This window comes from Wickerhamomyces anomalus (genome assembly GCF_001661255.1).
Source record: "Wickerhamomyces anomalus NRRL Y-366-8 unplaced genomic scaffold WICANscaffold_4, whole genome shotgun sequence".
Taxonomy (NCBI): Eukaryota; Fungi; Ascomycota; class Saccharomycetes; order Phaffomycetales; family Wickerhamomycetaceae; genus Hansenula; species Hansenula anomala.
Genome location: NW_017567113.1, coordinates 555,484 through 574,031, shown reverse-complemented (window position 1 = coordinate 574,031; position 18,548 = coordinate 555,484). Strand labels below are relative to the sequence as shown.

Here is an 18,548-nt window from a genome sequence, read left to right as displayed (position 1 = left end):
AGTATACACTGCTTTACTTTGTCGATATCTTATATTATAATCTAAGGATAAGTGGTTGACTTGAATGAAATAATCAACAAGGAATTTAAACTAGAATATCTCGAACGCTGCTCGCCATATAATAAAGTTATGCGCCGGAATGAGTTGATCAATCATGTTATAATATAATAATATTCTTGTTAAAGTATAGTCGATAATATGGTAGATGTTACACATCAAATATAGTTAGCCAAACCTAGTGTACATCCGGTATACTGTGAATGATTTCAGGGCCTATTCTCCTCGACTTTGATTAATAGAATAGCTAGCTGTCCAAAAATTTTCAACTAATTGGTCACTATATTAATATTTGTCATTAATAATATGCCATGAGCGCAGGTCAGCTTATAGCTGTTTAAAAATTGATCACTAAGCCGTAGATATATTGATTATAAGTTAATATTATAACTAGTTGACAATATTAATATTGTTTCCAGCCATATTTTGCCGAAGTAAATTAAATATAAGTCATGTAGACTCAAGCTACTTTATATAATATTAGATCAATATATTAATATACTCGTGGCTACAGTAGTACATGGCTAATTAAAATATTTTAGACGTGTTATACGTAGGGTATGATTTTCACCTAATTATTCGAGGTACTTCATATTATTCGTAATGTCCGGCTTAATTATTTAATGATATAGTTAGCCAGCTCATGTGTACGGCCAATATTAATTAATGAGCTTCTTTGCCCTCTCATGTTATTTAAAATCAATGATCAGTACAAAGAACGAAGCATTGTGCACTTAGAAGTTAGCTACCGCTTTTTTAAATTCATGGCTCTTTCTACAACCACATGAAGAACATTTTGGTCGAGGTGATTGTCCCACATCATGTAGCCTTTCGTATCGAAAAGCTCATGAAGATCTGATCTACATTGAATTTGCACGTCCTTATCGCCTCTTCGCTCTTGAAAGCTTAGCGTGTACATAACTTTCGAGGTTTGTTTTGTACTCATGGACCATGGTTCTAGTGGAATTTGGAACAAAATCCGAGAAATATTGAAGTCTTCAACAAAGTCGAGATAGGTACATGTACCAATCAACACGTCGTAATAACTTGAATAATAGTGAACAATACGTCCTATTGACCATATTTATTTTATATTGTCGTAAATGTTGAGCAACATAGCATGGTTGAGTGAGCAATGGACATGTTATTCAAGATAGAGAGCTGACGTTGGTGGTGATTGGTGCAGGGCAGGGCTGAAGCCTGTCGAAATTGAGGGACACGCGGATTTTGCAACTACCTTCAATTTCCGTGGTACTTTACGGTGAAGTGAAATCCTTGGGCACAAGTGACAATACCAGTCTAGATTGATGTAGGCCTTGTTCTTAAATACACAGTTGCTCTTGCTCTCGCAGCCTCGCTTACTCACAACTATCTGCTTGCAGTGGTGCAGAGGCACCTGGTATCCACGTAGCTCTTCCAGGTGATGCAAAGAAGGCTACTTTATCTTGATCAAAGTTAATTCGAATCTTCAAACTTCGATTGTTTCGACAGATCCATTTAGCATGTGTTGCTTCAATTATTAAAGAGGTATTGCCTTTTGAGTACGTTAGCTTCGTGTATATTCAACGTAACCTTATATGACCAATACTTAGATTAATCATATTGCAATAATTGTAGTATGTGGCATACAGTGCTACATATGGCTAGATGAGCGATCAAATTTGCGTTAAAGATCTTGATAAAATGATCTTCACCCAAAAAATCAACAATAAGCTGAATTACACTTTATATAAGCAAGCTGGTCAAGTCAAGAGTAAAGACCGCCTGGAGATTGACAGCACATGAGCTAGCTGCCTGGTACACCAACTACATAGGATGCTGTTGATAAGTTATAACTAATTGCTGATCAAAATGTTCTAAGTCCTGACTTACTTTTTTCAATGGTATGACACCCATTGCAGGATAACAAATTTACTAGTTGGACGTGTTGGTTATTGACCTAGCTCGGAGCCCAACCAAATATCAACGCCCAGTACTATATACTACGATGTCTGCAACATTGACGAATATGCTTCGACTAAAGAACAATATTTTCATACGCTCTTCCCTCTCACAGCGGGAAATATTCCACCGTCATAACTTGTCTTTCCTATACATGAGTACACGTTTATTAACGCTCTTTCACGTATTACTATGTTTGTTTCGCTTTAAACAGTATTGAAGGGGAATGGATCTAGTAGCACACAAGCAGCCAACCAAGTTTGTATTTGAGATTGAATTACACACATATCAGTTTTAATTAAAGTTTTCAGAAAGCGTTGGTGACAGCAGGTAAGGCATCGTAGATCTTTCTGATTATACATATTGTAGTCGGAATTTGAATCTTGGAGACTTCGAAGTTTGAGGTGATCAGCTTGATTGAGTTCATAGGAAGGATACGCTTTGATATAAGAGTGGAATCACTACTGTTGTGTGGTGTGATTGATTGAACGCAATCCGATGCACTCAATTAGAGGCCAAAGTACTGTACTACTATGTTTGAAATCTAGTGCATGCCAATACACTGATGATTTGGTTCAGATGATATTAACGACTGATCTTTAATGGAAACCATCGATAAACACATTGGTTTATTGGTTGTAATTGAAAGAAGTCAGTACATTACTATATTACTCGACTGTTTGTATATCACAGACTCATATCAAACAATATATTAAATACAATGTACACATGCATGAGCTTCTTGATCTCTTCGGTTTTCCCACTCAATCACTCCTGGGACCTGTACAGTGTACACTCTTGAGTTGAAATATTGTTTCACTTTGAAACAGCAGCTAGTAACTAGCACGGTTAGTAGCACTTTCGAGAAAGACCAGCGTACTGTTATGCAGCGCAGGTGTGTATCTGTACTTCACGAAGCACCAATACATTATACTAAGCACGGCTAATAATTTAGAATTACAACAATTCATTTGTTGTAGTACCACGTATTCTCATTACAGGAACATTGTAACTTGTAAGCTAACTGTTCAAAGTTGAGAGCTGACCCAACTCTCAATGTCAACGTAATTCGTTACTAGTTGCTACATATAAGTGGTAATGGTCGATTGTTAGAAGCGCCCGAGGAGATATGGTCAGCACGCGTCTGATAATAGTTGATAATTATACCACCAATTAATATACAATCCTGTTAATATCTTCGTAAGTTGCACCAGTGTAGCTTTAAAGTTTAAAACGTAGAAGATTTGGGAATAGATCTCTAGCGAGTGACACAGTACTATATCAAGCTTGTTTGTTCTAATTTGCTGGTGAAAGTAGAGCCATATTAAATTAATCAAAGTGAATTAATCAAACAAGACGTAGATAAGTGATCAGTTGATGGCGGAAGCAGGCTAAAGCTCGATTACTGATTACTGATGAACTTGTGTGCTCGAGGGGCCTTGTATGTCTTAAGCATTGGCTCATCATCGTCACTTCAAAGGAATCATGCTCATGCTCATTCAAAAAGTTGGTTGTAGCTTTTGTGGGCATTTGAATATGGTTCATCCAGGCTGTCAGCCTAGGATTTTCAACTTTCTAACGGCCTTTAAGGGAGAAAAGGCTTAAAGCGGTACCAAGTTGTACCAGTTAGCGAGACCTGTCTCGTCCAGGCTCCAGGCTCCACAGGGAAAGCTGAATTTCTTCTTTCAGGAGTCCAGGGCCGCAGCCTAATTTTTTTATGTGTACCATCGACCAGGGATCAAAAGTATGGTTCACCGTATACGCCTAATCAAGATAAGAAAAGATCTAAAACCAGATGTCAGCTTCTTCAAAATTGAAAGATCTTCAAAGAAATACCTGCTGCTGTTTAATATAATTGAATCTAATATGCAGTAGGTTTAACAGCTCCATCCATAGATTGTATTCATATACATAATTAGTATATGCGACTTGGGGGCTTGTTGTACGTCGACATGTATTTCAACACGATTAATTGAAAGATCGTAATTCACTACGAAATGCAGCAGCAAATACAAAGGCCATGAATTACCTTTTTGTTAAGTCGTTCAAATATTGAAAGTTCCAACTCTATCAAATTACAGAATTAAATCAGTCCAAGCTGTTCATCATAAAGTTGTAGCTCAAGGAGTTGTCCTGAATATTAAAAGCCGTGATCATCTCAATTCAGATTTTCTAACCCTTCTGGATCTTAATTTTTTATCCTTTCTTGTATTTCTCCAACTATCAACAGCTCTTTGAATCAACCCTCTATGATCTCTAATCTCAGGATTCAACGATGCCAAACTCCAGCCAATCTCATTACATTCCTTTTCATATTGATATCTGTTTCCTTTATAATCTTCAAATGAACACATAGCTCTTGGATAAACACAATTCTCCAACAAAAATTGTTGAGATAATTCTGATAATGCTTCCGAAGGGTTTGGTGGTGGACATTTGATGGTAAAATTCCTTATTATCTTTTGTTTTGAATATGAAAAGGTTAATAACTCTTCACCAGTGGTTAGATCTGTTGTTAGTTGTGGTTTAGATGCTGGAATTGGACCTGGTTGGGTTGTATGTTGTAATGAATGGTGGAAATGATGGCTTGTGTGGGAGTGAGATGATGGTGATGATAAAGATGCGCTCTTCTCTCTGTAAGTCTTGCAGACTTTATTGGATGTAATAGATGAGCGGCGTGAAGATATTGATGAAGTGGCTGTTGTTGCTGGTCTTGATTTTCTAGGGGATGTTGGAGATTTTAATGGATGATTCAAGCGGCTAAACTGAGTAGATGTTGGTGATGCTAATGGTGTGCTTAATGGTGAATTGAATGACGTAGTTGGTGCTGAGGTTATGAAGTATGAATTAATATCATTTTGTTGAGTGCAACTTGATAAAAGTGGTTGACATGATGAAGATGAAGATGCTGTTTTGGATATCGAACAACTTTCTGATGAATACTCAGTGGATATTGTTGGGAATTGATCAAAATCATTAACTTTTTTGTTCAGTTGGAAAGAAGCAAACCCGTTGTCATCGTTTTGAGTATTGCTAACTGGCACAAATTCTTCTTCATATTTATCAAAAGCTGAAGTATCTATTGGAAATTCAGTCAATGGTGTTGTTGTTGCTGAAGTTAAATTCTCATAGATCGCTGAGCTTTGGAACGTACTAGGATGAAGGTTTGAGTAGTTCATTTGACTATTAAAAGTTTCAACAAAATAACCTTGATATTGAGTTTCATGATTATTATAATCAACCTGACCAGCACCTGAATTGTTTGAATAAGTTTGATAAGTTTGTAATTGATTAAAACCACCACTACCACCAACACTTGAATCCAAGTTCAATTGATCATAGTTCATATTATTATACTGATGATCGTTTTCACTTTGTTCATGGTAAGGATAGTGACTAAACATTGAGACGTCGTGGAAGTAACTGACTTGCATTAGCGATGGGAAGGGAATGTTGACGTGTAAAAGCTATGATTGGGAGATAAAAAGCAAGCTAAGGTATAATGAAGCCAAAGAATAATAGAACTTTGTTTGAAGTGATTGTGAATGCAGAATGTAGTTTATAACTTGTTGTTGAATTTCTAGGATATACACCAAGATATATATACTCGACGAATAATTTGATAGACGAAAACTTTTTGGTTCACCATAAGTAAGTCCTGGTATGTGCTAAAAGTACTAAATACGCATTGAGACAAACTTCTGTATAACCAAAAGTTTGGGCTGCAAAAGAAGAAAAAGTATCTGCATTAGAAAAAAAAAGTATAAGCTTGTTCTGCAACAGTGGAATCTCTCCATTCAAGAAGTTGAGTTTAAAAAATGTGAGATTTGAAAATCTACAAGGGTTTACCACACAAAAGCCTCCAAAACGTCTTGTTGGTATGATTCCATGTCTATTTACCGACTCTCATGAATGGCAGATGATGCACGTCTACTGCATGCTGATGACTTATTCTGCACAAACTTAGGCTCAAACATCTGTATGTGTATGCATAACTGCTTCTATTGAAATTTCTCAAGACCAAATTTGTACGCACCCAAGTTTTCTGAATTCCGGCCATGTTAATTTTTACTTCTTTGTTCGTTAATACCCGTTGACTGATAGATAATAATTATTACACAGTAGCAATAAAGAAGTTGAATAACTAAGCTTGAAACATATCCCTACACCTCCATTGTATGGTACATAATGAGCTAACCGGGAAATCAAACCCAAGCTGTAGACTTTTGTCTCTATTACAGTATCTGGAGGGGTTAAAAAGACTGGATCTAGAGTAACAAATTGTATCATGGAATAGGACAGTGTTGACTGGAAATTGTGGTTGACGTATAATGACTAAATTATCCTACAACCGTGGTCCAAGGTACCAGTGCAAATTATAATTTGGATCTTGTTTGATGGTTGACACAAACAATCTGATATTTAACCCTTCGAACACCGATCAAATTTCTGAAAAGCCTTTCAGAGTTTCAATTCTAGGACGTATTTTTGACTGATTCATCACCGCCTTGAAAGTTAACGTCAAGGGGCTCTATCTAGCCTATTATGTAACAGCTTCTCGTAATTAACAGTTATTTTTTTATCGGTGATGGGCTGGAACCTAAGAATCCGGGGCATAACATGGTAACTACTAACCATGTAGTATGTTAAAGGAAAACTTTTCAATCAAACCATCTTGATCAACCGTTAACAAAATATCCGGTACTTCAAATACGATTCAAAATAGTTGTGGGTCGAGTTCTATGTGACCTTATTGTTTCTTGTTAAAAATGTGCATTGAACGACGACAAAACACATTGCGAGCTTCAAAAGAGTTCTATGAAAATCACTTGAATTACGTCAATAATAGTAACTAAACAAGCAGTTCGTTTAAATCAAGTTTAAGGGGATTTGGAGTTGACTGTACAGAACAGATCTGAAGTACACGGTTGATTGTCAAAACATACAATGAGAAGACCCAACATGTAACAACCGATTTCCTAATCATCTTGTTTCAACTTTCAAGATGTGTATGAGGTTTTTCGAGATCTACCTGAGCAAAAGCTTCGAAGCTCATATGATGAAGATATATTAATGGGGAGCTGCACACTAACACTTCCAATATAATACTACTCAAAAACCCTGTCGTGACAGATACGTCCTGAAGAATATGCCATATTTTATCTCAGTTATAAGAGCTTACGCGGCCTGGTATCAACGTCTACTGTCTAATCTTTACAACCTAAATTGAAAGCCGCTTTTTAATTGCACGTTAAACCAAATGTATCAAAGTATATCTGGATTTTGTATGTCCTAACTCAAGCAATATACTATTCCGGGCGTCTTATATTCTACTCTATGTTCATGGTTATACTTTCCAAGAGCCGCTTTAAATGTTGTTATAGTTGTCATTACTAAGACTTAGCAGAAGAATCAGAAACTCCAATCTTTGGTTATTCATAATGTTAATCAGTTGAAAAACGTCCTGCACACGAAGCCTTCATAATCCACTCAAGAATCAAGCGATCATGAAACCAGCTATTGTCACAAAAGGGCATCATGCCATTTCGCTGTTTAACTTAGTTTCTTTTGCACAAAGGCGGGTTTTGACGTTTTCATAAGCAATTTAGACTGTATTGGTGAGCTACGTTCGACTTTCTTTTGATCAGCTAATTTCCCAAATCTCTTAACTAACTTTTGTGAATTATTTGATTAACTGATTGTGAAGACGAGTGTAACGGTGAACTGCGATTCATTTCAAGCTAGCTATACGGGGCTCTCCGCCCAAGTTTTGAGTCAAGCTTAATCGACGACGTTTACTTTATAGTTTTGTTCTTTGCATTTAATCGATTGACTAGAAAGCGTAGCATGATACAAACATGGAGCGGCGCTAGTAGTCGGATTATAAGAGGAGGCCTGGTTAATCCACTTGTGTCAATATAACCATACCCCACAGATTAAGTTATTGAATGTTTCTAGCTATAAACTTGATATGTTTTTGGTTCTAATATTTCATAATAGAGATCAATATAGTCTATGTGTTTATATCTCTTTTATATACTTTGTCAACTTCCTGTGCCAGCTACAGTTGTTCTGGTAGTATTCATATTCACGTGACACCTACTGATTAAAACGCAGCTCGTAAATACAAGCTGCGCAAATGAAAATCAATTTTTCTAAACTAGAAATGTACAAGTGTAACGTCGTTCGTCAACTAATCTTTAATATATTACCAGCTACTTGGTCCATGGATGAAGCGTGGAGTCCAGATTTCTAACTCAACTAATTTTCAACGATATAACGTCGAAGATTACAAATATTCCCAGACTGATGATTATCGACTCGATGTAATTGAGGTTCCACATGTTGTCCGGCGAAACTCCGTAATTTGAAGCTAGTTAAGACTTTGGACCCATAAAACATGCCTTTTCAAAAGCCAAATGAACTAAGTTCCATCTTCATCTTTCAATCTGACATAGTTTTCCAAATTTGAGGTGAACGCAGTTTCATTTCATTGGGAATTTGAAGTTCCAGCTTTTTGTCTCGGCACTTCTACGTCTACATTTACAAGTACAAGCTGCTGCTGCAAAGACACCTTTCAAATAGTGTGGTAGAGAACTGCGTGGAGGCTGTAGCCAACTCATCATGAGAAGGTTTTTAGGAAGCCGGTTATCTATTTCCTTTAACTGCTAGCCAGTCAACTGGAATTCCTTAGGGAAAGTTGAATATTCTATCAATGTGTCGATTAATATATGATAGTTGGTGCATATCGGGATACCAGCTCTTCTATTCCCAAACTCAATCGAGATTTTTCAAGCACCTACACATCGGAAAAGCCAAGTTCCAACCCTAGATTAGAAATGTAACATTAAGGAACACATAAGCAGTTCAACTTCTTGTCTGATATAACCGAAGTGCGCCCCTGTCTGATCTCATGTTAAGATGTTAAAGGCATTTGATTGTGTACTGGACTGAAGCACTAGCGACTAGTATACATATAACTTGTAGATCCTCCAAATAATTAACGTCTTGTTGGTCAAAATCTGTCAGCCACTACATAACAGATGTCAGAAGGTCTTGACTCTTGATTCTGATTGATGGATCAAAGTGGAACCAACTACATGCAGGCCGTATCCAGACATGAATTCATCAAATATCCTCTTGAATTGAGAGTTCATCATCATGACTAGACAAAATTCATTGAGATTCATAGAGAATTAGCCAGCTCGATTAGTGTATGACGTACGTTAAATACTCTAAAATGGCTTTGTAATGACGTGGTAATGGTGATAATTGTAAAAGTATAACTCAGCTCTTATATACATATACGATATTAATCGCTAACGTACACTCTCTTATCTATATATTGGCCTGACTATAAATGAATCTTCTTCATATTGGGTGAGTAATTATATTGTGCACTTTCCGGATTCAAGATTAATTACTTCACTCATAAAGACATTTTATTATATTTGACGGTTTAATCAGGGATTTGAAAGGATTGGTCTCATTTAACTGAGATCGTCCTTTCCATACATATGGCATCCAAGTAACTTAATTGCCGGAGCGCTTTCAAATGTAGGCTTAAAGCTTCTTTCGATATGCGACTTTTATGTCAAATTAATTACTCGACACTGGGCCGAAGGGTGCTAATTCATGATCGTTAAATTCATGGGCAGGATATCAAGATCTATCGGTGGATGAATAGCTAAAGCAAGATCAGTATGTCATTACCAAAGTGAATGCTTTTCAGCTGGTTTGTTTGGGGCCATCTTAGCTGCACTGATTGACTCCACCAGCTACAGCACTGCTGTAACTCATATGGTCAATCTATTCATTAATTAGCCTCGCGACGTATTTTAGATACCGTTACGTATCTTGTAAAATCACTGAATCAAACTAACCACAGTTAATTAATAAATAAATCGAGATCAGATTTTGCTTTAATCTCGATCCTCTGCAAGTTTCAAACTCATGAATGCCTCATTTCGTCTATTTCTCATGTATTCCATCATGTTAATGCTCGCTTAATCGTTGGCACCTTCTATGTGCTTGGTGTGCTTTTCAGGTCCAGGGCCCACATATATAAGAGGTTTTGCATGGTTTGACTTGCAACTTCCAAGCTCTCACCAACTATAAAAATTCGATCACTCGTACCTTATACAAGCTGAACTTTTGGTAGACGTGTCTGAAGGCGCTTTGAAGGCTGGGGTGGACCAAATTTCGATAGGTTTTAATGATGGTGAATTGAATCTCGGTGATGCTATACTGCAAGTGATGAGATAGTGGACTTCCCTATTGGGAAGATTATGAGATGTTAGATTTCTGAATTATAGTCTAAAAATACCACATACAGTGTTTTTGTATTAGGGAATAATGCTTTCAACTATTTCGTTTGAGTGCAGTAATTAATTACCATACCTATCTTGTGGTTAAACGTACTTGAGCTTGTACAACGTATTTTGAAGGCATGATACGTCATGAGGAATCATCGCCAGGTCAAACAACTTCGTGATGAAGAACAGGAGAAATAATACACAGCTAGTCAATTAATCGTGTATTGCAACTTTCATCAAGATTATGAGGCATAATTAGAACGCAATATAGTCACGAAAAAAAGTCTGATAGGCTTATACTTAGGTCCAAACTGCCTTTTACTCTGGCAGCTAGAACATTCAGGCATAGCGGAATGAGAAACGTACATCTGTATTGATAAAGATCATGATACCATTTCTTGTACTTTCTGCTGGTCTTCAAGTTAGATGAATAGAAAGAGCTCAGATATTAGTTGGTATCGACTCAATTGATGGATGGTTCGTACAAGGTCTCGCTGAATATTCACAAAAAATTCGTATGCCAAAGGTTGATGGTTCGTAGTTCGTAGTTCACTAAAAATCTTCCTGTATGCAAAACTTGAAATTTCTCACTATTTGTTCACAGTACAGTTCTTGCTGTTGATTGTGGACGCTAATATAAGTTCTCGAAACAAAGCTACCACTTTGTGTCATTTAATCAGTCGCACATATTGGCTGTATTTCACAATAAAACATCTTTCAATTCAAGTACGAAGATTTGAATCCGGATCTCAATTTCGTCAATCAGCAACTGTTTTCATGATCTCTTTTTCCAAATATTTCATCCAAGGGTCGATCAGGACGCTTGATCAAACATGAGCAATCCTATTGTTTGATTATCCCAATTGAAAGGTAATCATTGTAGACAATGTTCAGTATCTGTCATTTATTACAGTTATAATCTCTAGCGATTTTCGGCTGTTGTTCACCTTGAAAGCTTAAATTAGCATTCCCGTCAAATTGATTTACCCGTGAATCGTGATCAATTGATTAAAGTCACTTCCAGTGGAGTGGACCAACTGGTTGGAATCTCATATATCTTCTTGGTTGAAAGTTGCAACATGGACCTCAAACACGGCCACAAGCGGATCTTGAATGATATTTGTTCAATTTAAGCTAGTTAGAGAGTCGAGAGTCGAGAGTCGACACACGAGAATCAGGACACGACATCCTTCTACTAACTGTAGTTCTGAGTTGAAATTCTTGTACAAAAGTAGACATTTTCAGAAAAGCACCTGTCAAAATGCTCAGTGTCTTTCTGACTCTCAGCCTAGTCGGTTCCTGTCATTCTGAAGTTTACGCTGAGGATTGGAGGAGCGCTAGGAAATGTGAGCCACTAGAAACCACTTTGGGCAGGCTCTTTGTGGGGCCAGTCTCCGCGTAACTCTCAGCACACCACATGATGAATGAATTTCAGGTTCACAACCGAATTGAGAGAAGCTCTCTTTGAAATTTGGTAAACAAACAAAAAGGTAAAACGAGAGGCTAACTCGGTGATTGTCATTGAAATTAAAAACAAGATTCAAAAGGTCAATTCTGCTAAAGAAATCTAATCCACTGCTGGGAAACATCAAGGAAGTATCAATCTTCATCTGTTTTCAAATACTTTTTGAAGTGGTTTCACCCTTATTTTGCTCTCTGTTGCAATTTAACCGCCTGATATCCAGCAAAGACTAAAAATAAGAATTATCAAATCTTTAACTTGGAAGTCTGATCTCTTATAATATCAATCACAATCATGTTCTCTTCAAGAAGGAAAAGTCGTGAGCCTGCTGCCACAGTTCAAAAGGGATTTGGTGTCGTGAGTATTCAATCTTGTTGTACTGATGAGAAAGAAGCGCTGTTTTTCATTAATACCCCTGCCAGAGTATGAAGATTATTTACTAACATTTCACATTAGCAACAACAAAATAATGTCAATTCCAATGCCTTAGCTGCTGCTACTGCCATTGGTAATGCTTTGAAAACAGGAACTCCTATCCCTAGATCAAACAGCTTACAAAGAACCTCAAGTATGCAAAGATCTTCCAGTTTCTTGAGTAGAAAGCCAGCATCAAGATCCGGAAGTTTATTGGGATTACAAGGCCCACCTGCAAGTTTCCAGCAACAGCAACGTCAGCATCCACAAGCAGTTCCAAAGAGGTCACAGTCACTAACAGCTGGATCATCTTATGGTAAGAAACTCAATGCTAAAAAATCAACATCATCGTTGTCATCTGGTCCAAGAATGATCAAGAAACATATTCCTGGTCCTTATGGATTAGTTACAATTGAAGTCCCGGCTGAAGAAGAACAAAAACCAAAAGTTAAACCAAGAGGTTCTCAGTCTTTTACAAGATTTTCCGATAGAGGTAGTTTAAGATCCTTTCAATCCACTGGATCGCAATCTTCAAGCCCTCGTGTAAAGAGAGCCATCATTAATGAACCTTTAAAAGAAGTTGATGAAGAAATTCCTGAAGATTTTGAACAACAAGAGCCACTGTATCCAACTGAAGAGACTTATGAAAGTCCAAAAGTTAGTACTCCTCCAAAATTGAATCTAATACATGAAGAAGAAGATCATCACTTGAATGATGCTACACAAGATTTAGAGCAATTGAAACTTGAAAAAGAAAATGAAGAATTGAAATTAAAAGAGACATTGGATCAAGAGCAAGATTTAGAGCAAAATGCTTTGAGTGCAAAAGTTGATCCGTCAGGGACAGTCTCCCCTGTGCCTACTGAAATCAAAGCCATCAAAGAAACTATTGTCTCAACAGAGCCAACTATAAATGCAGATGGTACAATTGAAGGTGCACAAACCCCTGATCTGGAAAATGATGTCTTGGATGAATATACAGACATCCCTTCAACTGCTAAGTCGAATGATACTGTTACTGCTGGTCAGTCGTCATATTCAACTATTGATAGTGAAACTGAACAAGAACATCACGCATCTTCTATGGCACAACAATTGCGCCCAACAATTCCATCTTTACAAGTCAATAACAGCAAAATCGACACAAATGGACCTCAAGATACTGTTCCAGCTTCTGTTGGTTTAGCCAATACTGTGTCTGGGGAGACTGCTGCAAGTAGTTTATACTCAAATGAATCACCAGAGTTTGATGGGGTTAGTTCTCAACCAACTAAATCTAACACAAATGAATCCTCTCAAGACTTGCAAATACCCGCAAGATCATCAAAAAGAGATAGTTCAACGTCACCAAGAAAATCAGCTTTAAAGATTAAATCAAGTTCTACTGTTAATCTGCATGATACTCCTACAAACACTTCAAACCCTTCAAATCCTGCAAATGCTGCGTATCTTTCATTGACAACTGCTGAGAACACCAGATTAAATGCTTTATCTTCATCTAATTTGCCAGCTACAGCATTATCCAGAACAAACTCTTCAAGACACTCTTTAAGACAAGAACCATCTAACAGCAGCAACAACATCAAAACAACCATGAGACCTCAGCAACCTCAAACTAATGGCCCAAGAACGACATTGAGACAAAATCCTCCACAACAACAACAGCAACAATATCCAAAAGTTGCAGCCCCACATCAATTGCAGAAGCGTCCACAATCTGTTGCAACTTCAAGACCTGAGCAGGCTAACAACAATAGACAAGGCAGACCAGCTTCTGCGCAAGGCTTCAGACCACAGTCACAAGCTGCTCCTTCTTCCAGAATCTCCAGACAACCTCAACAACAACATTCACCATCAAATGCTGCTGCATTGAGTGCTGCTACGAAGAAAGCAGAACCATTAAAACCTTTGATCAGATCGTCAAGTTTTGAAAAAGATAGACCAGCTGAAAGTCATGCAGCTTTCAAGAGAAAATCTCTTAGAGATCCTCAAGTTAATAATCATGCTAATGTTGAGTCACAACTTGGATTCTATCGTCATCAAGCTGCACAACAAAATCATCATAATCATCAACATCACCAACCACTGCAGCAGTCCCAACAAGCTCCTCAAGCATCTAATGGAAACGGCCATGGTTTTGCAGGATTCAGATCAAGATTTGATGATTCTGATTCCGACTCTGAAGCTGTTCCAACCTTGAGAAAAGATAAAAAGAAAACGGATTATAATTTTGCTCCTCCTCCAACTAATCCATCATTGAGAAAACCAAAAAGTCAATTTACTTTGAGAAGTGCAAGTAATAGTGCAATCCCTGAGAATGGATCACCAGCAAAATCATTGCCAGAGAAAAGAAATACTCGTTATTTCAGTGAAGCTGATAAAGAACAATTATTTAATGAACATTTAAAGAAAACAGAAGCTGCCTTACACAATGGCGAAAAGAAAAAGAGTAAGTTTGGTGGCAAACTAAAAAAATTATTCGGCAGAGGTAATAATTGAATTGTAAAATAGAATTTATAAGTTATAAAAAAAAGGAAAGTTGTTATAAATTTGTTAAATATTTGTTCATTTATCAATCGTAAGCGACCTATTCGAATATGAATATCATGTATATACATCAATGTTGTTTCTCAACTTTCAAATTCAATCAGATTATCATTTTTAGAAGATTCTTGACCATCCAAAGTTCTTTTGATCTCATCCATATTATCATGCAATACTTTCAACTCATTAGCTCTATCAGTTTCTTTAACATTGCTGCTTAGTGGCACATCACCTAAGGCTTGAATTTCAGCACCTTCCAACAAATCACCATAATCATGAGTTGTTGCATCCCCTCCAAAGTCATCTTCATCTTCCTCCTCTGCGATTGAAGCGGCACCTGTTTTTGATTTGACACCAGCCGAGTCACTGTGGCCATTGTTGTTAGATATGGAAGTTGCAGTGGAGTCCATTCTACGACGGACTTGATTGGCAACTCTTCTGCCATCAGCTAATAATCCGTCAAACATATCACGTAAAATACCACCTTTATCAGATATACTTGTTGATCTGTCAAGATGAATGGAAGATGCTAATGTTTCTGTGAATAACAATTCATAAGTTTCGTCAGCTAATATGACCATACGAAATGTAGCCAAGTTCAATGTTAATGGATGGTTAGGATCTAAAGCAGCATTAGCCTTCATTTTGTCCAAATCTTTTGAATCTTCAAGTTCTATTAATTGTGGTTGTGTAACGGGTTGTGCATACTCAAAAGCTCTTTGGATAAACTCACTAGCTGCTGATAAATAACGTTCACCTTGTTCCCTTTGGAAAATCTCTTGGTCAATGTTGACTTCTGATGGTAACATAATCTCTTCATCATTTGTTTCTTTTTGTCTTTCAACAATTCTATCAGCGATATAACTTTCAATGGATTTTCTAGTTAAATAATCAAAAACTAATCCATCTTGTAAAGGTTTTGTGATGTAAAGTAAACCTTCTGATAATTGTAAAATACCTTCTCTATCAACTTCACCTTTTGATTCTGGATCATAAATCTCAAAAAAGTTTGAGATAGATTCCATCAAATTTCTATTAACAAGTTTATCAAGCCCAACAACGACATCAGTTAATGTCAAAACACCTTTATGATCTTTATCCCAATTTCTAAATAGTCTATGAAGGAAATCATCTGGATGTGAATCATACTCTTCATCTGAAAGGACCCAATCACAAAATCCAGCCATAAATTGTTGGAAAGTTTGGAATTCCATTGATGAAGAACCGGTACCAAGACTTGCCTTATGACTTTGAATACATTTATAAAATCTATCATAAATATTGGATAAATATTCTTGAGAAATATTTGGAGTTCTTGGTAAGTTACGAAGTTGACTTCTCTTGATAAAAGTTTCAATGTTTTGTAAAATGGCAGGTTTATGCTTGTTACGCTCCTGAGCAATCATTTCATCCGTAACGTTTGAAAATTCTTTAAAGGCAACAATTAAAAGTTCTTGGAATTTCGTCAATTGTCTGAATTTTGGATCAGTTGAATTTGGATGAGCAGAATCATCAAGTTGGGAGAAGTAATCCTTCAAAACTGAAATAAACATACCGTCATCATCAATCTCCAGTAATTCTTCACCGTTGATTCTCAATACAGCCAAGGCAACTTGGAAAAGTGTTTTTGGCCCATGCAAGAAAAAAATGTCAATAATTCTAAAGGCAAAAACCAAAGGCATAGAATTTAAAAACAATGATAAAAACCAAGGTAATGACACAACCGAAAGTTGAATATCGTGTTTTGAGATATGGTTCCACAAGATTGGCATTGTCTTTTCAACAAGTGATTCAAACACTTTTTGATCTAATAATGTACCATACATGGTCTTTGAATAGTAGCCTGGAACGTATTTTTCACACAAAACTGACAAAGTCCAGAAGGCTTGTTCTTCAGTTTGAAAGATAAGTAAAGCAGCAGCAACGATATTCATAGCTTGACAATAACCAACATCTGGATTTTTCCATGAGTATGCTGTCAAGACTCTGCGTAATCTACCAATACCCTCTTCTGATTGATAAGCTGAATATTCTGGTAATGAACGGTTTAAATCCTTCTCTATTTCTTCAATTGCAAGTGACTTCTTACCAGCATTATCATCTAATGTCTTCTGATAAACTGAAAGCTCTTGGAAGCGCAAGTACATGGCACCTGTTGTCAATTCCCATATTTCACCTCTTAATCTATTTGGTAGTCCAACTCTAAGCAACTTGTAAAACATTTTTTGACGGGATATACTTAGGTTGCGACCATATCTTCTAAAGTAATCATACCATAACCTTAGTTTAGACTTATCTCTAAGTTTTTTCGGATCTCCTGGGAATTTGAAAATTAGTCCAAGACCTCCTTCTGGTGATTTTATACTATCTTTATCAGCACCTGGTGTGTTTTTCTTGACGATGAATTCAGAATAAAGTGAATTCAAAAATGGTTCCAACTTCTTTGTATTTGGTATATTATCTCTTAGATTAACTTTGAGCTTATGTGAAAACTCTTCAGAGCGTGAGCGAATACCAATAAATTGAATAAGTAACTTTATTCCACAATTTGTGACAATAGATAAGGCAAATACATAAGCTTTAGATGGAATTCTCTCCACTTTCTTAATTGTTGAAAGATTTAAAACCAAAACACAACTTTTTCTATCAAATGAGTCACGGAACACAAGAAAATGCTTTGTTAAGTATAGTTTCCCAGAGTAAACAAAATTTGAATGGTTTGTCAATTGGTTGTCATTTATTCTAGCGGCACCCTTTTGGTTTTCATCAGCTTGCGACACGACCAGCATCTCAGCAGCAGTTTCATCTAGAATTGACTCTCCTTCTGGTAGTTTGAACTCCTCTCTGAACAATTCATCTTTTGAAGGTTTCTTTGGAGCATTGGTCTTATCGAAAAGAGAAAGGGAGGAAGCTCTTTCACGAAGAGTGTTTAAAAAGGACATATCTTGTCGGTCTCCCTTTTGATAGTGATCCTCTGTGCTCTCTATTGGATTAGCTCTTGTGTGGATGTGGAAAGGACCTTTATTAACGGCAATTGGGGTTGTTGTTGATGTTTACCAAGTCCTTTTCCCTTAAAAACAGGCATTCTTAGCTCATCGATCCGATTCAGTATGGGCTTGGTTAGGAGGGTAACCACTGGGAAATTTCCATTGATAAAATGTAACTGACAACCTTTCTTTTGGATGAAAACATTTCTTAAATACATCTCAAGTCGCAATATCATTAGTCTAATTATTTAATAGTTTTATAACTATTTATCCTCTTATTCCCCTTTACAGAATTGAATGTTATTACGGTGTTGCCCTTACCGGGCGTGCACCAGCTGGCACAAAAATAATTAAAGTTGATTTAAACAGTCAATTTTGGATAAATTAATTATTCTTTGGCATATATATATTTAAGTGATGATTATCTATATACTGATATAAATTAAAGGCCAATTGCGTGAAAAAAAAATTTAAAAATTTTAATATTTAAAAATTAGTTGTCCAGCTAATATTTATTTTAATTGAAAATTTGTGAAATTCTGAAAATTTAATTAACAGCTTTCTGCCCATTTGGTCAGGCAGTTAGCATTTTATCATTATTTACCATCAATATCATGGGTTCAAACCTGAGCTCTGATTTTAGGGTGAGTTTTAGTGGGTATTCCTCAACAAGAGGCGAGTCCCACACTGTTCCGTGGTGGAGGATAGGTTTCTCAGTTGGCTGAGAAGGATATTATAAGGAAGCCTGAATTCCAACATAGCGAGAAGCCTACAATCCAAGCGGTTCGTGCGTAATTGCATTCCTCATCCAAGTTCATCAAATCATCA

General features: G+C 36.7%; 3 protein-coding genes across 3 annotated transcripts; 1 reads left to right on the top strand and 2 right to left on the bottom strand.

Moving 5' to 3' along the window:
* Positions 1-4,151: 4,151 nt before the first annotated feature.
* WICANDRAFT_63315 (uncharacterized protein) lies at positions 4,152-5,345 on the bottom strand (the record flags this gene model as incomplete). Its single annotated transcript, XM_019183525.1, has 1 exon — positions 4,152-5,345. One exon carries the CDS (start codon positions 5,343-5,345, stop codon positions 4,152-4,154), a length of 1,194 nt encoding a protein of 397 aa, XP_019038014.1.
* A 6,724-nt stretch (positions 5,346-12,069) lies between these two features.
* Positions 12,070-14,688, top strand: SEG1 (Seg1p; the record flags this gene model as incomplete). The annotated part of the gene is made up of 2 exons (XM_019185724.1): positions 12,070-12,132; positions 12,232-14,688. 2 exons carry the CDS (start codon positions 12,070-12,072, stop codon positions 14,686-14,688), a joined length of 2,520 nt encoding a protein of 839 aa, XP_019038013.1.
* Positions 14,689-14,819: 131 nt separating this feature from the next.
* MDR1 (GTPase-activating protein MDR1) lies at positions 14,820-17,675 on the bottom strand (the record flags this gene model as incomplete). The annotated part of the gene is made up of 1 exon (XM_019181884.1): positions 14,820-17,675. The coding sequence occupies one exon, from the start codon at positions 17,673-17,675 to the stop codon at positions 14,820-14,822; it is 2,856 nt and encodes a 951-aa protein (XP_019038012.1).
* Between the last annotated feature and the right edge of the window lie 873 nt (positions 17,676-18,548).